A 24,023-nucleotide genomic window follows, 5' to 3' on the forward strand; every position below is an offset into this window, starting at 1 on the left:
TCCTTCATGTTATGTCTATGTTACCTAGACGCTCCCATACCACAGGAATGTGCCTGCTAGCCCTTGGCTAACTCATTTAATTGCAGATTTATAAGGCAATATATGATTTAATCAAAGAAATGGCTAATGCAACTGTGTTTGACCTCTTTCTTTAATTAGGATATTTTATGTTCATACTTTACAATATAATAAGTTATATATACAGCATTAAACAAAAATCTTAGAAAGTAAGCTTTGGCAAGATCTACAGGAAATTTTTTCATTCCTGTACATCTTTTGTGTAACAATAAAAATACTGTATACTAAATAAAATAATGTTAAATAGTCTGTGTTCACATTGGCACCATCAATTTCAAGACCCTAACTTTTCATGGCCCAATAAACATAAAAAAGAGGATTCCTGTATCTTCTTTTAAACAAATAAATGATGTGTACTATTAAATGACATGTGAAGTGTAGGAGGCAGTCCACTGAATAACACTGTAGTTACACACTGGCACAAGAAAAATAGAATCTTCATGTTTTCTTTTTTTTTTTCTTTCCCTTTTTTATTCTACTAGCAATAGTACTAAACTGCGAATTCAGTCTTGAAAATCTTGTTGAAGTTTGCCGAGTTGTCAGCAGATTTAGAACTCTTATTGAAGCCTGTTGAAATCTGTATGAATTTGTCATTGATTTCAAGACAACAGGAATTGCACCCTAAATTAAACATCGGTTCGCTAGTTAAATGTTCAAATAAGTGCAGCTTGCTGCTTCATTAAAAGTAAAAATTCTCAACAAATTTGGCATATCCAAATTAATGAAAAGGGTGTTATATATGAAAGAAATGGTGGAAGAAGAATGAGTGGGTCAGGTTTTATGTTGCAGTATGTGCTTCCTCTGCTGTACAAATCAAGTGCTGGAAAGGTACTAAATATAGATGTTAAAGGGTGATACTAAATGTTCCACGCAAGTATGATACCATCATAGACAAGATCTGGTTACTAAGTGATGGAATACTGGTTGTTAACTTCAGGGTAATGGTTAATATTTTTTATAGCATTTTGTTCAGTCATGCATTTTGGAATTTAACAAGTATTGCTTTGTAACTGACACGTCTCTTAATTAGTGGTTGCACTTGTTGAAATCCGTCATCACTCATTTTAGCTATAAATCAAGCAAATAGGTTTGGTAACAGCTACTGATTTGTAGTCTGAGCAAGTTTCAGAGAACTTTCAATTGTGAAAATCAGAGATTAGTTAAAAGGAAAAAAAAAATAAGTTTAATTTCTGTTGTACACAAACTCAAAATAATGCTTTACCTTCCAGAGGATTTCATTTTCACTTGTGGATTCTGTGCTCATGGTCAGTGTTTACAAGAGTATAACATCTAAAAAACACTTTTTCCTCTGCATTTCAAGTGTCTCTAAAGAAATCTACCCTTTTTGCTCTTAGTTTCAAATATGCACCACTGTTGTCTGTAATTCCTCTTTTTGGAATATAATTTGATATGTAGATACCATTACTGGAAAAATACATTTTTCATGGTACTGAACAATCTGGTTTTGTTGCCTTTTTTTTTTTTTTTTTTTGTAATGGTGAAGAGGAGAAAAATTTACTGCTCTCAACTTACAGGGAGTGTCTGCTAACTTTCACTGCCCACTTGCTAACCAGCTTGTCCTCAGCAAGTCAGCAGTTTGAATTTACAGTTTCTGAAATGTCAGTATGGACCAAGAGATCATTTACGTGCATTATGTACAGCGTTTTGAAGCACTTCAATCTGTAGATTATGTTGACTCTTTTTTTTCATATAGTATGGTTAGTTAATCTGAGGACTGTGTATATACACCTATGCACATACTTCTAGATTCAAAAAAACCATAGGAAGTATAGAAAAGGAACCTGGTTACATGTTAAATATGTTAGAGCCAATAGAAATGTGTGTGCCTAATGTGTATTGATACTGTAGCTGTGGTACTGCTTTTGACTGTGACTATTAAACCATTGAATGAAGCTCTAAGAGACAGGAATATTTTCAGAAAGCAATTCCATGCCTTTCTTGAAGGCCAGGTGGGAAGGGTATCAGCAGGGTTATCTGCACTTATACACAGACTGCAAAATGGATGTTTGTGTGTCCGCTCGTTATCAGTAACTGTTTAACGTGATCATTTTGTTTAATGACATGTTTCATACCAAGCTTCTTGCTCTTGTTTTGGTAGATGTGTAACTTCACTTTTTTAAAAAGTCAAAAGAGAAGAGCTTCCCGTTGGTTACTGGGAGCGATTATGTGGAAGAAACATCAATGGTCTTTTGTCCAAAGTCTTTGACATGGTGCTTGCTGGAATCATGGTTCTTGTGGTTGATGTGGAAGCATGGGTCCCAGGCAGGCATGTCAGGATGTCCCTGCTGGCTCAGGAGCAGGCATTGCTTGTGCCCACTCCAGAATATCCGCACACAAGGATTCAACAGCATCCAACCGCTCGATTTGCACCAGTTTGGTTAGCAGTTCTGGGATGCTGTAACCCGCTGTGCTGATGCGATCAAATAGTTGCATGCCATCTGTCATACCACCTATCTCATCCCTCTTCAGTCCAAAGCTCTCGGCAAGGTGGCGCCACGTTTTCACTATGGCTTTTTCTGTGTTGTAGGTTGAGCTGAGCATTCGGCTGGTTTTCTCCAGGCAATCAAATGGCAGCTCCGTAGGGCTCAGACCTGCAAGTGAGATGTTTATTGTCAGATGGCTCTGTGCATGGCTCTTGACTAGTCAAGACATTTATTAAAATACTACGGTATATACTGTTAGCAATAAGTACAGCTAAAATCTTTAAGTGATTGTCCATGATAGGTATGTCTAGCTCCAAAGTTATGGTTGTGTATTACCAAATTAATTCCTCCTAGAGACAATAGGGTACAATAATTAGAGTACATCTGGGAAAAAAGTGTTAGATGGGTCATATGAATTCCCAAGGCCTTGCCCCTTCCTTTAACAAGTTGCTAGCCATTAGAAAAAGTATACTGCAACCATATCCCTAGTGAGCATTCCATTAATACACCTCTGCACATCAGGCACAGTGTTTGAGCTCAAGAGACAGGTTTGACCCTTCCCTGAGCCTTCTGTGAGCAGCTGCTGTGACATCTTTCATACTGGAAGTTGCCTCTGTAGGAATGTGAGGAGTGAGGTGAACCAGTGATGCTAGATGCTTGCAAGCATAAAAGTCTCTGCAAGTGCTCGATTGTCATCACTATCACTGAATGTCTAGAGAGGATTTAACATTCAGCCTGTGGGGAAAAAGCTGTTTTTCCCCTGGGCATTCTTTCTATATATTCATGGTCACAGAACTGAGGAGAGAATCAGCATTTTCCCCTAACTAGTCTTCTGCTTCGGTAGTTTTCCTGCTTCGTACTCAGCAGCAGTAATTTGGTGGGAGATGGATCTCCCTGAACCACAGAAAACTCCTACACACACATGCACACAGTGTGTGTGTCTTTGGGGGTGGATGGGGTGGCGGAGCAGGGCAGTAAGTGCAGTCACGTCTCCTGTTCTGCAGGGAAATTAATTCATGTCTCTTCTGCCAAAACAGTCTAGGTAGTCAAGTGTTAAAGAGGGTTAAAACAAAACTTAGAAACTCAATTTTTTGTTGTGAGGGGTGGGACAGTATTTAGAGAAGCAGAGTAGGTCAAGACTTGTGTCTTACCTTCAGTTCTGACCCTTCCCAAATCGCTACTCTCTGCTATCCAAGGAACTAACCAAATAAATCAAACAGGTTTCCTCTAGATGGGGAATGCCAGAATGCTTCTCTGCAACTTGGTCTGTGTGTGTCTCCCAGCACAACCCAACACTGCCCTTCCCGCTCTCCATGGGAAGGAAGCCCATGCACACGCCTGGAGAGAAGCCGAGGTGTGCTCCAGCCCGGACAGCTCTGGGCTCAGGGCACCACGGGGCTCCCTGCCAAGTGAGTACCAATCTGCCTATAGGAATGTCTTTTCTAGATTGGGACTTTCTACTTTCTGTAGGAAGGTAGAGGCCTTTCTTATTTTACAGCAACCACTTGCGATATAATTTCATGTTGTTAGTATAGGTACAGGTTTTGTACACTCACCTTCTGCAACATCGCATACGTTAGCGTACACATCAAGTATCTTTTTCCTTCGGCTTTGAATCTAAATGAAAAGAGTTTTATTTCATTAATTTTTCAGTCATGGGAGTAAACAATTAGTAGACAGCAGTGGAAATTCTGCTGGAGACCTTCATTTCATGGCACTAGGGGCTATCACATCATGTCCCCAAGGGTCCCTTTTGAAGACTCAAAGAAAAAGGACACAGTAATTATTCCATGAAGCATAAACCTATTTCCAATTTCACTTCCCACTGCTAGAAATCTTCCTTTCCATCTTCTAGTCTTTTTTTAGATCAATAACTTTTCTGTTCCAAGTGTTTGTATATTTTATTTCTCTTTCAGACCGAAGCAAACTCCTGACAATGAGGACAAACCCAATAGCACGCACACAGACAGTTAATGCAGGGATGACCAGGTAAACCAGGACAGGACTGGCTGCAGGGAATTAAATTCAGACTGAAATTGCCTTCTTCCAGTAGTCTTAAGAGGACTGTAGAGGAGGGAATCTTCCTTTCTGTCATTTGACATAGAACTACTTAGTGCATTACTAATTAACTGTATTTTCCTCCATGATATATTGCCTGGATGAATCTGAAACACTTTGCAGATGGATAAAAAAAATAAAAATCTGTGAAGCTTTGGACAGGGTGAGGTCCTGGATGCTCTAGTCATTTTTGACAAGAAAGAAACTCAGACTGAAAGCCTGACATTTTCCAAGCTGAAAATGGACATTTTGATAGAGTTTCATTTAGCAAAAATATTCTCAAGGTTTGGCTTTGGATTCAATGTGGAGTGAAAACAAATGTCAAAATGTCATGAGTTCTCAGGGACTGGAATTATCATCCTTCTGCCAGCTCTCATTAGGACTGAGCTTTCTGAAAAGCTGTCTTTTTGATGGGACGCCACTATTATCTCCACAAATTTGCCACTTTTCACTGCAAACTCAGCTAGGAAAAAAGCTCTGCTTTCAGTATTTTGTTTTGTGGAAAGACTTTCCTCGGTTTATTTGGGCTTTAAAGGGCAAGGCACATCAATGACTTGGATTAATACACAGACTTGCAGCTGGAGACCACAAAGCGGCTGCTCCACCCGAAGCCTGTCTCGCAGGCACAGACACTGTGCAAATGTGCAGGGCAATGCAATGCAGACACTGACTGTTCACATATTCTTGGTATAATTTACATGTGCTTAATCGGTTGTTTTGCTATTGTAGGCCTGGATTAGCTGTTTTAGAACCTTGGAAAGAAAATTTTCTTTTAATGGGATTTATTAAAATTCCTCTTAAGCAAATTACTGGATGCTGATTTTCCTTCTCTTCTCATTTTTGGGGCAAGAAGGGAGGTTAAAGACTTATGCCCATTATGCATTGTGTAGGATGCTTTTTTTACTGGAGCCAGAAGATGGGGAATTTGTAAAGCTTATGCTGAAAGCAAACAGGTAAAGCTGAGCCTGCTGATCCTCCGTGTGGTAGCTCATTGTGTGATGGCTTTTGCTTTAACCAGGAGGGAGCACACTTGGTTAAGAGCAAGCCTCTAACTTTGCTTACCCTTGTCCAATAACTAAATACTCTTTCCTGTACTAGAAATGATACTTATTCCCCAGCCTGAAGCAAATTACTGCTTTTCTAACTTCTTGCAACTGGCTTAATTGTGAAATCTTAGGTATAGAGCAGAGGGTCTTGACACAATCTGCACTTTCATTGCAGTTTGTCTTCAGCCTTGTCAGCAGGCTCCAGTCCATGAAAAGTATGTTGGAACAGAAGGTACGGAAGAAATAGTTTGTGCTTCAGGCATGCTTACGAGCAACCCATCTAAATGACTCTGGAGAATGTATCTATTATACATGGTCTTTAAAAGGTAAGCCGCTTCTTATTACATGTTCCAATTTCATGCCTATCCAGCTTGTATTGTGGAATTTCAAACGGGTGCACACAGAAGGATGATAAAGTGGGATATTTAGAGATATTAAAACTGAGTTTTAAAATAAAAGCATTGGAGGAATAAGTTATTTTCAGATGGTCATAACTGTCTACAAGTACAAAAATATTTCTCTTGTGTGAGACTGTGTGTGACTGGTCTCAGCTGAAAAATGAGCTATTTTAGAAAGTTTGAGCTGAACCATCCCAGCAATTTAAAACATGCAAACATTAAAAGATGCATTTTAAATCTTTTATATTCTTAAAATATCTGATGTTTGATATTAATGATGTGTTTCTATACTAGCTATTGCCATTTAAAAATTATTTTTGAAGAACTAAAACCATCAAAACTATCAGAGTAGACATCTTCATTTTAAGAATAGTTTCATGTTATTGTAAGCTAAAAAGTTGTGTGGATGAGGTGTGGCCTTAGATATGCCTTGAAATACTCCAAGTGAGATAAAACACCCCAAGCAGTACACACTCAACAGGATGAAGTGAAGATTTTCCAGAGCAAAGCAAACAGTGGATTTACCGTGTCTTTCAGAGCACAGGAGTGACCTTCAAAGCACATGTGCGGTTTTCAAAATTATACACAAAGTCCAAGCACAACACCAGATATTATTGAAAACCTGATACCATGGAAATACCAATGCTACTGGATCAAGGTACACAGATGCTGTGCTGTCGTACAAAGCCAGACATGCTGCTGCATTATTTTTCCATCTTGGATTTTCTGTGGTAAGTGTAGCATTGCGGTTAGTTATATTAGCATTAGCTATATTGGGGGGTTGCTGCTTGTTTTTTCTTTCTTTAGGCTATAAAATGTGATAGTCAAAATAGCAACGTTATTGCTCTTGTAGGAAATTTATTTTTTCAGCCCTGAACAGCATCTATGTACATATATGTCACTATGCAAATGAGACTCTATAATAAATTTGTCTGGAGAAGCTCTTGTAAATTAGTCTGGTCTGCACTATAATGCATTTTGAGGGGTGATAGTTTGTATATTGTTTTCTTAAAAAAAAAAAAAAAAAAAAAAAGCAATGCAGAAAAATGCTTTTCATTTTTAAATTTCAAAAGAGCCTTACCCCAGTTGATTTATTGCTTGTAGAAGATTTATCTCTGGCCAAATGCACTAAGGATAACAAGCATCTCTCTGGAGTCCCTTGCTTGTCAACTGCAGCTTCTTCATCGCTGTCCATGCTACGGCTTAAAAGTCGTTCATTCTCAGAAGATGCATCATTTTCACTGTAAAATGAAGGATACTGTTATCTTAGTGAAGCCTCTCATGGGTTGACTCCGATCATCTTTTTGCTATCCTAGAGTAATGGAATAGAAGCATCTTAATGCCTTTCTTCTGAAATCCTTTGAATGTAACTGCATTCACCTGCTCAGGGCATACATACAAGGCCCACCAAGCTACACAGTCATACATAGCTTTCAAGAATCCTTTTATAGAGGGATTTTCCAGATGAGGACAGTGTTTAGCCCCCCCTAATCATGTTACCCAACCAAGTTTGGCCACCAGGCAGACACAAGGTGAGGAAAACTACCACACCGTGCCACCCAGATGATGCTACGAAGAGTTTCCTTAAGGCCTGGAGCAGCTGTTTTTCCCCCTGCTGCCTAGAGGTGAAAGGGAACCTTACTAAGTGTGTGTATGCAAGAACAGCACTCAGGTCTCAAAAATGGACCTGTCAAAAGAGGAAATGGAGCTGTAAGAGCTGGTCCCAGAGGGAGTGGGGAAGACACAGGTTTCTCTTTGGTAACATCTGTCATCCTTTGTTAGAAATGGAAGGGGAGAAAGTCTACTAAGGCATCTAGTCTTTTCCCTGCTGCAGTAAACTACAAGCATACCCATCTAATTTGTTCTTCATGTATTTCTCTGTAACCGGGTTGAATGGTGACTATGTCCCTCCCTCACTTCGGTCAGACTGGAAGTACGTTTGTCTTTTACCCACCTTTTAACAGCCTTAGCTGGAGTTGCTGTGAGTTTTTCAAACTCTTCTTTCTCAGAAAATATCACAACATTATCTGTAGATCAACAATTAAAGAAACTTAAATTGGCAATGAGTTTCCAAAGTAGTGTTTTGTCTCAAGTGCTGGTTCTGCTGGCAACCTTACTGCAAACACAAGTCACTCTGCTACCTTTTTAATTGCTGTCAGAGGATTAAATGACATTCTCAAAGTACAAAAACTATTATACACAATTCTTTAGTAAACTGACATGGATTTTGTACAATTCAAAAAAGAAATTGTAATTATGGTAATTAAGAGTATTTAAGCCCAATGGTGTCTCGTACAGAAAAAAACAAAACTAAAGCAATATATACCTTGTACTTCTTTCTTCTCTTCTTGTGTGTTAGCCTGAGCTTCAACATTTTTTACTGAATGGCTCTTGCAACAGGCTAGAATATAAAAATATAATACCAATTATTCTCAGAAGCTATCTAAAAATAGTGTTTGCAGCTAAAATTTCATTTGCTGAACAATTACCTTGAGCAGAAGGTTTTGTTTTTACAATGTAAAACATGATGATGAGGACAATGGCAATAGCCATTATGAAGATGGTAGACATTGCAATTATAAGAGCTGTAGCCAAATGTCCTTGTCCTGAAAGATCTGCTGGAGTAAACAAAACAAATACTTTCATAAGGGAGCAACTCTTAGCATCAGAGAGCAGTTAACAGATTGTGATCCACTCTACTCTTACATCCTGCATGCTCATTTAGTTGAGTCTTGGTTACTTGTTAAACATTGAAAAACTTATTGTTACATCTCAAAGGCAAACTAGTTAACAGTTTTTCAAAACTGTGACATTTATGCTGTACTGAGCAGTTAACACTATTCATTAAATATATTTGATGGTGTGATCTATCAGATACAAAGATGCAGAAAGTTGTATTATCTGCTAATAATATAGGAAGCTATATGTAAACAAGAGTAGGAGCCTTCCTAACATTTACTTTCTGAAAAGAGAAAAAATAAATAAACAAATGGGATGAGAGCTGAAATGACTGTTGATAACTATGGCTTCCTCAAAAGCTTTGCATTAAAAAGGAAAATGCACTGCACATGTAGAAGAACTGATGTTTTTTTAACAGAGACTTAAAATGCAGCGTGGCTAGAAGGTGAATTTAAAATACGGTATGTGAAAAGGTATTCAGAAGCAGAATTTGGATGCAAAAGACTAGAACTGAAAAGCCACAAAAGGATGCAGAAAATGGCAGGTATGTAAAAATGCATGAAACATTAATTTTCCTGAAAACATGATCCTCGTGATCATGTTTCCACACAATACCAGGAAGATCAGCATTGCCAGTACCTCATTAACTGCATCTTTCCTGTTGTGTCTTCTCACGTTCACATATTTTTAAAACCTAATAATCATGCTGAAGAACTGTTTGTGTTAGCTTAATAAAACACTGGCTATACGTGTATTAAATTATTTTCACCAGTCTAAGCTAAGCTTTGCTGAGGTATAGTGCCATTTCCATATGGCTACAAATAAGATCAATTTATTGCTGGCATTACTGACTACAGTTGAAGTCCATTTTAAGTCCACCTGACTAAAACAGTGGTGTTGATTAACCAAGAAATCAAAATTCATTCTGAATTATTTTCAGCAGCAGTATTAGAAATCCAGAAATAGTGGCAATAAAATTCACAATAGATATTTTCAGTTTGGTTGCACTTTGCTGATGCCATTTTCAAAACAGCTGCTAAATTAAATCTGTGAATACATTCTTACCTTTGTGAGCATGCTGGTAAGGCGAGAAAGTGCTTGTGCCAGAGGTACTTGGGAAAATGGCTGAAATACCAGAGGTAGCCCCTGCACCTACAATATAAACAGAAATGACATAAAATTCCACGGTTACTTTGTTCAGCCAAAGGAAGATCTTAGCCCAAGTAAACAGAGACTTTACTTAGCTTGATTGCATTTCCCATTCATTAGCAAAGAACCCATGAACTCTTAGCTTTTTGAAATGTTGCTAATCCCAATATGCATTTCTCGCACGTTGAAAATTGTGTTACAGACTACATTTTTGCATAGCATCTAGAGGGAGTGGAAGAAGTCAAAGCTCCTGAATGGTTTTGAACTTAGAAGAAACCCAGGCATCTTCAGACACAGGCAGGGTATACGGTGATTCCTATATAACAGATCTTTCCTGGGTAGCAGAAAGTTTCCCAGGATCCAGCCGATGACTCAAACTGTTTATAACCCCCACTCCACTATTCGCAACTGCAGACCCCAAGTACCAGATGGTAGATTCATCAAAGTAGTGCTTCTCACAAGCATCCTTCCTTAGCAGGATCATTGTGAAACTCTGACAGTATGCAAAACCTCATCACCCTACAGGGAAACCTAGGAAAGGTGGCAAATAATAGTGTTGAATGCCTCTTTGTTCCTTGGAGCTTTACTATCATAACAGGGAATACTAGAATTTCCTGCAATCTAGCTGGGCAGTACGTTTCTTATCATGTCCAAATCTGTGTTCTGGGGAGGGGGCAAATCCACCAAAACAGTGAAATGAAGGACTCAGAGGAATACTTCATGCTGGCAGAGGAGTGAGATTGTCCAATAGGAGTTTTCATGTGTAAATTCTACAGTTAAGTTTAAAAGTTAATATAAATTTTTCAGATGGTGTCATCCACCAAGTTTTCAAAGCGGTAGACCAACTCATAAATCAACATATTTTGACAATACCACATAGTATTGGGAATAAGACTTTTGGTGGGAATGCTTTCATACAAGATGCTCTTGGCATAGCATTTCAAAACAGATTAAGAGCATGAGGCCTGGGAGAAAACATTCTCTTCATTCTCATATAAACTTTGATATCATTGCTAAGCAGGTAATACAAACAGCTACTATCAACAGACACTGAAAACCACCTTCTGCTTGGAAGGGGTATGAAATCCCTCCTGCTTTGTGTTAGCTATGGAAAAAGCCCAGTGATAATTAAATTCAGCAGACCTGAAGACAAAAGACTGTCCCAGTCATCTGGTAAGGTGCACACAGCCCACGGCTCCACAAGCTAGTTCGGCAGCTAGAGCAGCTGAGAACTAACTGTGCCGTTCTTTTCACCCAGTAAATATTCTGAGAAATTAGCCCCACCAGGTAAACTTTGCAGGAAATTAAGTGGTCTGGAATGGTCTGAGAAATGTTCCATGGTTAAGAACAAAGCAATATACATGTTCTTCAAATTAAGGGAAATGTTGTTTAAAAAGAAAAAAAAAAGTACTACCTAACATAAAATATGGCTGCATGTAGTGAATGAGAAATGTACACTTAAAGTGGCCACAAAGTATGAGTTGCAGATGTCTTCAAAGGAAATTTCCTTTAACAATGGTAAAACTTCTTTCAAACCTCATTTGTTGGAAGGAAATGGATTCATTTATTATAATTAGGCTTTTTTTTTTCAAACTGGAGAAGTGTTTTCATAAAGCTTTAAATACATTATTTTGTTAATTCAGATGCTTTTCATATTACATAAATGACAGGCAGATTCTTGCCTCTGGTCCCTTCTCTGTGACAAACATCCTTCTAAGAAGAGTTAGTTACAAGCTCCAGGAACTGAATACAGCAGTAGGCCATCTAGGTATCATTAGATAAAGATGTCATCTGCATGTAGCAGAGATTAAAGACAGGTAATTTTCTGCAGTTCTTCACAAAACTGAGTGAGTCATCCTTGGTCTCGACCTCTGTATTTACTCATCATGGCTGGACATCAGAGGAAGTTTAGTAAGTGGCCAGTGCTGTAGCCCCATACTTCATGTCTGTAGCTACCAGCTTGTGCCTATTCTTGCAGTCCCCCTGGCAAATGCAATTACAGCCAATTGTAACTCTGTGCAGTCCTTGCAAGCTGCAACAAGTCAACAATAGCTCTTCTTACACTGCCTTTCAGTCGACACGGGCAAGCCATGCTGCTTTGTCTGTGTGGAGTTTATCTAACAAGCTTCAGCTCGTCTCCTCCAGAAGCAAGTTTTATCAAACTCTCCTCTCTCTCTTTTCCTTCATCTGAAATACGTAATCATTGAAGTATTTCCGCCTAATCAATCTTTCTATTGTTTGGTATCTCATGATACCAAAAAACCCATGAAAAACCTCATGTTTTTCACCTGTCTCTAAAAGGGAGTAGAGCCTTCCATAGTGGGAAGTCATGCAGCAGCACACAGCATGGGAAGAGTAAGGAGGAAGATCATCCGTTCTTCATTCAACACCATTATCATGCTTCAGTCGGCTCTGCCCCACGTGGGGATACGGCATGCTGCCCCAGCCATGTGCACACGCACGTGCACACATGTGCCTCTCCTGTGCACAAGAGTGAGCTCCAGAGCCTACGTGCAGAATTTTCTTTGCATGGGAACAGGCCCACCTTGTTTGTTCTTTAGTGCCTGTTATGGCAAAATCAAGGCTGGTGCTAGAACGTGGTGGCCTTTTACATATGCCTAGGTGGGGGTTACTTGTTATGCATATTTTAAGCCTATTATCAAATTTAATAATTTGGCATATTCATTATGGGCCAAGATTTTTCTTTAGATGTGGCTTAGAAGAAAGTGCCAATTCGTGCACCTGCACTACAAGAGGAACCAAAAATGCCAGCTTCTGCAGAAGTTCATTTCATATCGGTTTTGTGTGAGCAAAAAGAAACAGAACTCAGCTGCTGCTTTTTCCCCGTCCAGCACTACAACATGACTGCAATATCAGCTGTGCACATCCAGTTTTGTATCCTGATCACATTATTAATTCTGGTTCCTATATAGGTGACACTCCCATAATCTATAAAGACTTAGATATAGCTCAGGCAGAGACATCCTAAGGTGCTACAGTGCAACATATGGAAACAACTTTATTTTAAGCACAAAAAAAGATAGATGGCTGTAATACAGCTGTGCAAGAGAGTGGTTTATATTCCTAGACACCTGTAGGTAATATTGCAGGAATGTGATAAAGACATTAGGAAAAAAGTTTATCACTGAAGATTGGTCAGCTTTTGCATTATAAATGTTTTTATTCAAACATTGTAATTTAGTTATAACTTTCTTGGAGTCTAAATACAGTCTCATTTTTTAAAAAAAATTTGTTTAAAAGAACAATTGGATCTGTATTCTCGTTTGGGGTTTTTGAACTCAAAAGATAGCTTTAACTTAAATTCCCATTCAGCCAGCCTTTCATCCTCATAGTGAACAAATGTTGAGCAATAACATTTTTTGTTTGTTTTTTGTTTCAAAGAATTTTCTGCTTTATGTAACAGGACTATTACAGTTCATGTATCTCGAGACAGACTTACGAGATGAAGTGACAAACAAAACTACCAGATTTGTGAGAGAAGGGCACAGGGAAGAAAGTTTTACCAACATGAACCCTTGCAAGTGTTTGTGAGTGAATAAAATCTGCTGCAGTTGGAGACCATATGTGCTCTTGACATATGTTGCTGTGGGTGTCAGCTTACTGGTCCATGCAGAGAACTGCTGCTCATAACTAGCAACAGCTTTTTATAAAGTTTATTGAATACTTAATAATATGTTCTAGAAACACCCAAAGTGTGTATACAACAGACTATCAGAGTGATCCTGAAATAAGAAGCGTTTTTAAAATGTCTTTGTGTATATATGCATCTATTTCTTGCCATTGAGTGCAGCTTGCTTTCTCCTGATGCATCCCTCTTCTCACAGCCACGGTCCGTTCAGCAACGGCACCGCACACTCACTACTGCCAGCCGAGCTGCTCGGGCCAGCGAGACTGTTTTACAAGAGTAAAGTAAGGTAAAACACACACACAAATAAATAACTAGCAGCCTGGAATATGAGATGAAAAATAAATTATATTGAGTTGAAACTCAATAAAGTTAGACAGTTTATGGCTGACAAAGTAATTGAAAACTAGGTTATAACTAAACCTAGTCATAAATAAAGACCTAGATATGTAGCAAGCAGAAGTCAGGATTTTCAAATTAATGTAAATTTATATTCAGGTACTTACAGGTTTGGTTTCAGACTTAAAGAAACAACACTTCAAATGGAAACCCTGTGCACTTGGCAAGTCATGGAAGCTGAAGCAGCAAAGCCAAGCCACTCTGTAAGGCGTCTACATAAGACTTCGGTAATCAAACACGAACCAACTCTTAAAATTCTGCAAATCACTAATAACAGTCTTATTTTCAGGGGACACACAGAATCCTATAAGACAAGTTCCCCCAATGTTTCCTGCAGCCACAGGCAGATACTTCAGTTAGTGTAGGTTGTTATTAAACCAGGAAGAGTGAAATTAATTAATTCCTGAAACTGAACCTCCTAAAAATGGTGACAGCTAAGTTCCCCCAGACTTTTATTTTCAATCTGGTCATTCTCACTGTAAGTAACCACCACTGTTCAGACACATAAAAGGAAATATGTTATGCATTGTCTCTCTGTAATGTCTTTAACTATTTTATGTCTCTCTCCTTTTATTTTGCCGGGGCAGGGAAATGGTGACAATTATAGGCCACGTGGCCTTAGTCTGACAATTTATTTGTCAATCTGTTGAAGTTTTGGTTAGGATTCACTGGGAGCTGTAATCATCGCACAGTACTGGAAGGTCATAGGCACATGCTTCATGAACTAAGCCTATGTCCAGGAATTCAGTGTTGCCACTTCTCTCTCTGTGCAGTACGAAGGAGATAACTGCCTTTTAAGCCTTACTACAGTGACTTCAGAGCATTGGAAGGAAGAGAATGGAGCCGCAAGGAACCACGCTCATTCCCCTGCGCGTGGTGGCCAGCCTGTACAAGTGGTGGAATGCTGCAGCTCTGCAGGTTTTGCAGCTCATGAGCCTGGGCAGAGGGATGCTGCAGAAACCTGCAACATCTCCCACGGACAGGCGGTGCTTGCTGTGGGAGCTGCAGCTCTGGCACGGGTGAAAACATCAGGCATTGGAGTTTTCTTTCAGGGGAACTGCACCGGGACCAGATGCCTTCGCGAGTGGTACCTGGGCCCAGCTTTTCCAACAACTGAAGACATCAAACCCCGTATTCGCTTCTTAGATTTCTCCCCTTGAAAGTTTATGGCTGAGGCTGGCCAATTTTGTCCTAAGATTAGGTACCTTTCCTAATATAGACAAACCCTAAGGGGATGAGAATTAGGCCATACCACCGGTGCACAATAAAGCACTGCCTTCAACATTTCTCCCATTCCACATGTGAAGAGGAATGGAGTGTTCAGAGATCAAACAACTCACACACACACACACAAGTTTGTTAGCCTCAGCTAACAAGCCTATTCATTTGTAAGCATAATTTGAAACAGCAGGAAAAAGAAGTCCTGATGTTGATTGTATTACAAAAGGACAAAACTGGCAAGGAAAGAAAATTAGTGATGTTACAAAGAATGGAGAGTTAAAATAAAAATCTCTGAAAGAATTATTTTTCAGTGATACAAGTGCTTTTGGCATTAGGCTTGTTTGTGCTAAGCATTTCAATGAAGGAGGCTGAATTCTCAGTCTTCAGTATACGGGTATGGACGTGACCCCCTGATTACAGCTCATCACACGAAGCCATCAGCCTGTTTAGTCAATTGTTCCATCTCATCTGTTTAGTTGTTTCTGAAGTTCTAATGATGCAATAATAAAAAATGATCTTTTCTGTTTCTAGATGCCATTTTCTCTCTGGTAATTAAAAAACAACTTGACTACATATGTTTTCCTTTCTTCTTTTTCTTTTTTTTTCCTTACTTTTTTGTTTGTTTGTTTTTAATTTTCCTAAGCCATCATTGGTAGGTGTTAGACTTAAAAACCTACACAGATTGATTATTGCAGCTGTTTTCGTATACACAACAAGCAAAAAAGGGTGAGAGACATAACAATATTTTGTGCCCATACACACTTAGAAATAGGTCCGGTAGACTAAAAAGAAAACCCTCAATCAATTGCCAAAGTTCTCTAGATCAATAATCCGTGAGTGGAAAAGGATTTGTGTATTTGATGTAGTTGCGTAAATACAACGTCAGAGTAAATGGTCTTCAAGTTTTTGTAGCAGGGTTTGATTTTGTTTTCCTCCATCATTTTTGAACTGGAACTGCAAATATCAAAGCTTGAAGAGAACAGTGGAGTTAATATACATAAACTGACAGAGAGGTGCAGCTGCTAAAAGACAAAAATGTCCTCCAGCAGTAATTGTACTCTCTGCCAGAGAAACTCCGTATACGTTTAAGTCTTCTGTCTTTTGCATATACTTTTACGCTGGATAAAAGAAAGGATGCACAACAAAACGACCCTGTGTAGTCAGATGCTTCAAGTGACTCCAGTTCCAGAGGTGTTGACAGAAAATCCAGCACCATTAACTGTGGGAAGCCGCATCTTAAAGTGGTTTGATGCTCATTACCTTCATTCTTTGATTTGCATAGAAAACGTGCCTCCCCTACTTTTTGCAATGCTGTTATTTATCACAGAGGTGTCATATCCCAATTTAGTGTCAGCAAGGGCCACTGATGGCTCATGATGTGCTTCATGCACAGCTGAAGCTCTCGCACCTTGTCTGCTTTGGCAGTGTGCTCCTCTGTGCTTGGCGGAGTAGCCCTGAGGCTCCTACACGGTGGTGTAGGAGTGAGCAAGCGGCGTGCTGAGAGGCCGGAATTCTGACACAGGCATTTCACAGTGCACAAGAAACAAACACGTGCAGTCGTTACAGTGATGTTTACCCTTTTTCCAGCAAGAAAAAGCTTTCCTGCTACAAAACACACATCCTCCAGCTCACATACGCATAGCCCCTTCCTCACACGTGCCGGCTGTCCACAAGCTGCCACTGATGCCTGGTATTCCTCCCAGGCTGCAGAACACTGTTGCTTCCATCCTTCAGTCCACAGACAGAGTTTCAACGTGGTAACCTGGTGATACATTTGCCTCAATTAAATCTCTGACTGCTGTGAAATCCTTCCCTCTCCTCCAGCTCTTTTCCATGTGATTTTGTGTTATTTATGCCTCAAGTCCCTTGAGAGGAAAAGAAAACACAGTGACACAGGCCTATCAGGGAATTTCTTTCTCACTTCCAGTCCTTTTTACACTAACACTTCCAGATGCTGGGGCATGGGGTGTTCATCTTGTTTCCTCAGCCATTTCAGGGTTTACTGACTGTGTAGGAGACGAAAGTTGCACCGCAGGTTCTTGGCGTTGAAAGCTGTTTGTTTACCCTTTGATCAAGTCCAAGTACTTTTCTGCCAGATAAAATATATCATCAGGCAAATTCTCGGCGCAGTTTCCACGCAGCGGCACATACACCACACACACACACACACACACACACGCGCGCGCACACGCACACTTCCCCCAGCTGCTCTTTCCTTCTGGCCCTGGGCAACACGCCGGCCAGGCACTGCCCCAGCAAGGTATTCTTCTAGCCAAGGAGAGCACAACTGCCCTCCAACCCTGTCTTGGACCTAATGAAGGCCTGAAATGGGATTTATTTGCCCTCATTTTCTGTCTAGGGGTGTAAAGCCAGAGCCTGTCACCCCCGACTTCCTATTTGTAAGTACTTTGCCATCCTTGTGTCCTTGCAACCCACTGGGTCACCTTTCTCCAGCAGTGCACTGTACGCAGGCGTGTTGGAAGAAAAGGAGCTCTGGGGCAGAGGCACCCATTTGGTGTGGGTTTAGGCTCCTGAGCGCTGTTCGATGCTACTTCAAAATCTCAAGGAAGGAACAGAGATTCCTGGGACCATTTGGAGCTCTTGTTCTGGGTCCTCCGCCATGACAGCCAGTCAACAAGCAGAAGCTGTTCCGTGCAGAGGAACTGTTCCTACCAAAGAACTGATGTTATCCTTCAGATGACAGAAACCGCGTGCTCACATTAAGGTTATGTGCTCACAACACAGTGCTTGGGTGAGTCTGGAATTTGCGAACCTCAAAAAATTATGCAGCTGTGCAACACTGACATGTCACCTTTTCTTTGCTCTGACTGGTATAATCTGATGACAGTGAAACGTGTGATAAAGATCATTTGCAGATACCAGATTTTATGCTGCCTGCTACAACAACGGCGAGCCTTTCAAGAGGTTCCTGTAGCAAGGCTGACTTTTCCATCTGCAGAACACATTATTGCCTATGTATTAGTGAGCTGCCATTCCAAACAGAGTCCAGAGGTTTAGACATCATAAACCAAATTACCTGAGCTTCGTGATTTGAGGAATTTGGATTTTAAGAAGCTTTCCCACTTTTTGAACACTTGTAATCAAATGGTTGGTTCCGTAGACTTGATTAAAATGGTAATGTTTACTCTTTCTGGGACTAAGGTTTCTCCTACCTTAGTACCCAGCCAATTTGTTGGTTTATGCACCTGCCTAAATTCCTCTCAAAGATAATATATTTCTATTCTTGTGTTCATCGAGTTCAAAATTGCATGTGGTTAATCAGTTGTGCAATTCACACTTGCCTCACAGAACTAAGCACATTGTATATCATTCTGCCAGGTATCCTAGAAAAGACAAAGATCTGGTTTTCAATCTCAGCAATGGCCTTAAGATCTTCTGGTAGTTCCTTGCCAAATCAGTAAGCTACAACATGTCTGATACTACTAAAAACTGATTTCAGCATGTGTTTCAGACAGACCATCGGAGCTGAGGAAGGGATTAATTTCTGGCTATCGTCTAGCAGCAGGCATGGTTGTATTCCCACCAGTGGGGCAGCCAGCCTACACACACATGCAGGAGGAGGCGTGCCTGCATCCTCTTACCACATACCCTCACCTCCCACTGACACTCCCATCCTCATGTTTTCACTTACTTCTCCCCTTTCTTCCCACATCTCAGGTTCGGGTCCTCCCTAGCACCCTTACCTCACCTCTTAATAGAGACCTTATCTTCCCAAAAGCACGCTCACCCTGCCCCTGCCCACTCCCGCTGTCTCAGACAAAGTGCACATCTCGGGACCAGGTGGGTTTCTGCAGCCGAACAGGGTGAGCAGCTGTACAACAGACCAGCCACTTTGCATGCAGACAGTTCAGGGAGATGCCTCCACCTGGGCTGTTACCACTCACCAGGAGCTCTGTGAGGTGGTAATTATCCCCTGGCTCATCTGAGCTCTTGCTCTTCAGGAAAGGTGGCAGCTCTTCATGACCTACCCTCCTTTGAAGTGGCTCACAGAGAGAGCACCGATGATACACAGTTCAGCAGCATCTGAACTAAGTAATTGCTGTTTATGTACACAAACAAATGCAAAAGGACTTTTGTGTCAACCTCTGCTTTCAAATCAAGCAGGCAAAAAGTTGCAATTCTTTTTCGTGATAAAGACTTTTAAAAGAACAGAACATGGACAGGATTTTTCCTGATCTGCTCCAGATTCTCTGAGGGGTTGTCAAAGTAATTTGGTCATTCAGAGAGAACTTAATTTTTCCTTCTTTTTCTCTCTTTCTTTACCCCCTAAAGGAGGATGGGGGGTTGACTCTGCATTACATCACTGGAGCATGATTGTCCCTTCCCTCCATGGCATGAGGATGGGTCAGCCATTGCACGTACATGGCATGCAAGTGTATAGGCACTGCTAGGATGTCACACACACATACATACGTGCTTTTTCCAATTAGCAAACTACAGCTTCTTTCATCAATTAAATCTACAGAATTAGCTTTCTTATCAGTGCTGACTACATGCCAACATCAACCCTTGTATCACTTTGAAACCGAAGGATATGAAAAGGTGTGATGCATTTTTACTAGCATCTACAAAGTGTCCTATGTTTTCTTCATAGCTGAACTGAAACTGAATTTTAAAATACACAGATCTGTGACTCCCTGTACCTACAGGTTAAGTGACCATAGCAAGTCCCGTATGGTATGTCTTAACAGATGACAACTGGAGCACAACTGAACAATAGCAGGTTCTAAAATCAAAGATTCTGTTCCCTCCCCAAATGTTCAGCATTTGCTCCCTTTGCTGGCAAAGCTAGTTGGAAGCAGAAATTGCTTTCCTGGAGACGAACTTATTGTTTGAACATAATTATCATCGCTGAAAGGCTTCATATTGTGCTTCCAGATGATTCCAAGTCAAGACCAGATGAAATACATAGAAATCACGGAACACTTACATTCCTTGGTGTTAGGAGGTGCCAGCAAACATGAGTAACAAACCATCCCATATATGTTGCGAGGTCTGTTTTCCAGCATGTAGTAACTGAAATGAAGGGCAAGAATAGGCAAAACAGTGTAAAATAATATGCTACAACTGAGCATGGTTCACCAGCAACCAATTATACTGAGATAAAATCACTTAAAAAAAAACAACCTTTTATAAGCAATTTGATGCAAAGATTATTCTTTTTTTAAAAAAAACTGTCTGAATAGAGACAGTGTTTCTTTTCTTCCTTTCCTCCTAAAAGACAATTAATCAACCATCAAGCCTACATGACAAGAAGTAGTACCCTTGCCTAAAACAACATTATTCTCCCCTCTGAGTTCAAGCTGCAGTTTACAGCATGCCCTGAAATAAGATTTTTCAAAATAAGGGAATGCTATTTTTTGAAGCAGTAACCTTTCAGGCAAGACCACCAGTTGTATATGGTTGGCTAATTTTATTCACAAAAACCACAATAATAATTTCCTTAACATTAGAATCAAATCTGATCCAAACCAGAATAAAAAATACAGGAAAACACCACCCTTACAAGGAAAGTCAGATATAGGTTTTACAGGTTTGGGGTTTTTTTGTGGTTGCTGTTCTTGGTTTTGGGTGTTTTTTTTTTCTTCTTTGCTGTATAGTTTGTAAGTTAGTCCTTGATAATGGAATTGCAGCATGAAGGAAAAGTTTTCATGCTTTGAACTTCTGGGCTGCTAATAAAGTTAGCGTTGAAACAAAGTAATTGGTTATGGAAGAACTGGATCCACAGGCAGCCTAATGAGTAAATTACATCAAAATCATACACAGTTGGTGTTATAGATATGTCTTTACAAATCACTTGTAAATCACTACAAATTTTAATGAGGAAATGAATAAATTCATAATCCATTCTATGCAGACAGGTACTTAACATACTAAACACTTTATGCAATGGGGAATCTGTTTTCTGCTCCTATGTACCTGTCAATGCATGTGCAGTTTTTTTTTTTTCTGGAAAATTCATGCATTGTTAGCAAGTTACTGCTGAAACTGCCTATCAAAATCAATTGGTCATTAGTGAATGACCCAGCCTACCAGTAAGGCATATAGGTCCAGGAAATGGAGTATGCGGAGTTGCAAGGGGAGACAGGGGCTGGAGGTACCTCAGAGAGCAGATAAACTGAACATGATTCCTCCTTTCTTTCTTAAAAGTTTTAAAAAGATCACCCTAACTCTTCCCTTCAAATGTGTCTTGTGCCTCATCTGCCACTCCACCCTTCTCTCAGGAGCAGAAGTCATCTTTCCTCTCTTATGGGGACCAGTGTAACATTAATTAATGAGTAAGGAGGAAATGACTGCCAAACTACAAAAAAGAAGAGTGGTGGGCCAAAGATACATACAAATCTATAAAAAAAATACAGGATAGTTAGGATCCACAGTCTAACAGCTACAGAGGTTTAGGAAAGACAAACAACCCTTCTGACACTTAAATCAAGCTGGTGGAATATTTCTAGGTTTTCACCGCAATGCAGAGTGGTAGAGGACATGTAAAGAAAACTGAAGAGGATGCTCATGGCAAGCAACTGTTCACCCACATAAGTAGGAAGCTCTGCAGCTGCAAACATCAATGATTCACCTCTGTGAAGTGCTGGCAACAGGTTTGTGTTTCTGGCTACTTTGCAATGCACGAAATATTAAAGGCAATGTTGGAAATGTCTGATCCCTTTATATCACTATCTGTGGAGAAAAAGTGGCCCAGGAATGAAATAGTGAATTTTCATGGTGTTTACTCTTCCACTATTCTTTCTCTTTCCTTAGCACCTGCCAGGCTCGGATTTTGAACTGTAAAATACAAGAGTAAAGGCTAGACTGAAAAACAGACAAGTGTTTTCCCACTTGACCCCATGGTGGTTTATCTCAGGGCGAATTTCACGGTATCGTGTCAGACTCAAGAGACTTAGGCCCAGGTTTAGGTCTACCCTCCTGCAAGGACCAGGGTACCTGGGACTGGGGACAACGACTGTTCTCAACAGGGGACAGTCTGCAGAGAGGCAACAGGGAGGTGATGAGCACATAGGTGCAGGCATCTGCTGCCTAATCCAGAACTGGAAGGAGTTCTTATTTCATTAGAAATTCACTTTCCATTCAGAAAACAGAGGAAAGAGCTCATTCCTGCTCTTAAAACACCGCAGAGGAGAGAACTGAACCTGGATTTGCTGTAACCATGGACAAACTCATGAAAAGGGGAAGAAAATGACCCCGTTGCAATTCCATCTTGTGAGGAGGCTAGAGACTTGCTCCAAGCTGAAAATAGGTGCTGAGACACCATGAGGGATATGTATCATGTACACTTGGATTGTTATTCCTTCTCTGGGGGTTTCCACTCGTGGCCACTTCTGAAGACAGATGACCAGGCTAGAGGGACCCTTGCTCTGACATGCTGTGGCTGCTCCTAGTTGGTTATGACTTCAGTCCCAAACCAGGAACACCTACCTAATGGATTGAGGGAAATAGTCCGAGTTGCACCTAGATTCCACATTCTTTACCTGTCTTGTTTAACAAGATGGAAGAGCTTCTGGCCAGAATCGGAGGATGAAGTCTGCAGTGTCCCAGGAGGTTAGGGCTAGGTACCTCCAGAGTTCACTGGCAGCTGAACTTCAGTTTTAAGGATCATAGCTTTGGAGCTAAGCCTTTACATTCTTCCCTGGTCACAGCCTTGCATTCTTCTTGTGAGCATGACAAATAGTGTTATTCCTATATTACATGGAAGGGAACCTGTACACAGATCAGCAGTGGATGACCCATGCTCTTGTACCAAAGGTCTCCTTCTTCCCTAAAATTGATCATCAATAATAGTGAAAAAATAGAGGGGAAAATATGTAATTTTCCAGCACCTATTTTAAGGCAAATGATAGACCCTTTTGGTCAGAATACGCCACATGCTCAACTTTTCCTCAGGCTGCTTTACTGAGAGGGTGACAAAGAGCAAAGGGGGGAGGTGCCCCTAAATACAGATCGTGGCACGTGGCTGTTACTTGGGGAAGGTCTGCAGCGCGTTATGGAGGCACAATCCTATGGAAATGGAAACCTTGGCTTTTCCCTCCCACTGCCTCGGGGACTCTTTGAGGTTTACTGCCTGGGCAAGGGAGCACTGTGCCAGCTGCCACTCACCCTGCCACCTGGCTGTCCCGGTGCCACTAGGGCCAACAGGGAAGGGTGGCTGCTCAGTCCATGCCACTCGCCAGCTCTCTGCTCTGATGCAGGGGCTTTGCATTCTCTCCGCCATCCCACAGGAGCAACCTCTGGGGTGTCTAAGTCGCACAAGGAGTTAAGGCAGCTTCAGAACTTCTTTTAGCTCATATTTAATTTATCTCAAGAATTTCATCTCTTCAAACTCAGAGGAAGAGGGTGTTTCTCCTTAACTGCTGGCTTTGCCAAACATTCTCAAGACCTGAGAGTCACACACAGAGCAGCACGCAGCCAGACTCCAGCAGGCCAGTTTCTGCTACAGGTTACACCTGTGCAAACACAGTATTTTGAGATTATTCCCCAAGCACCAGCTGTGCAAGCTGATTATTTTCAGCTAGCACCCTGCTCTCACCTAGGTGACCTCATTAGCCCTGACAAAAATTGCAGAACAGCAACTGTAGCCACTATTTAACTTTCTTGCTCTTTATTATGTATGAGGGGACATCAAGAGGGAGCTCTTTTCAAATCACATCATCAGTCTGTTCAGCTGGCAGCTAGACAAGCCCCTCTTCTTATTTGTAAACTGTGAAAATTTCACACAGGCTCACTGATGTAATAAACCTGGAAGCTTGCAGGGCCTTTTTAAAAGGGTTTCCTGCACTGTAAGTGGTGTGGGTTATACAGTGTCTGCAAACTGCCCAAAGCCAAATGTCAGCAGGCATTACTCTCTAAACCAAAGAGCCACACTGGCAGAACC

The 24,023-nt window shown here is 40.7% G+C and overlaps 1 protein-coding gene across 2 annotated transcripts in view; it reads right to left on the minus strand.

Moving 5' to 3' along the window:
- Window positions 1-388: 388 nt before the first annotated feature.
- Window positions 389-24,023, minus strand: part of EDAR (ectodysplasin A receptor) — a 73,361-nt gene continuing 49,726 nt past the window's right edge. The window contains exons 5-12 of one of the 2 annotated variants that reach the window (XM_005228650.3): window positions 20,070-20,155; window positions 9,769-9,855; window positions 8,514-8,639; window positions 8,351-8,425; window positions 7,979-8,051; window positions 7,106-7,265; window positions 4,079-4,139; window positions 389-2,690 (exon numbers count right to left, since the gene is read on the minus strand). In XM_005228650.3, coding sequence (XP_005228707.1) covers window positions 2,371-2,690; window positions 4,079-4,139; window positions 7,106-7,265; window positions 7,979-8,051; window positions 8,351-8,425; window positions 8,514-8,639; window positions 9,769-9,855; window positions 20,070-20,155 — 988 coding nt within the window. In that variant the 3' untranslated portion in view covers window positions 389-2,370. Of the gene's footprint in view, window positions 2,691-4,078; window positions 4,140-7,105; window positions 7,266-7,978; window positions 8,052-8,350; window positions 8,426-8,513; window positions 8,643-9,768; window positions 9,856-20,069; window positions 20,156-24,023 lie in introns of both variants that reach the window. The other variant, XM_005228649.3, reaches the window with a different exon arrangement.

Source organism: Falco peregrinus, chromosome 4 (assembly GCF_023634155.1).
Source record: "Falco peregrinus isolate bFalPer1 chromosome 4, bFalPer1.pri, whole genome shotgun sequence".
NCBI classification, from domain to species: Eukaryota; Metazoa; Chordata; class Aves; order Falconiformes; family Falconidae; genus Falco; species Falco peregrinus.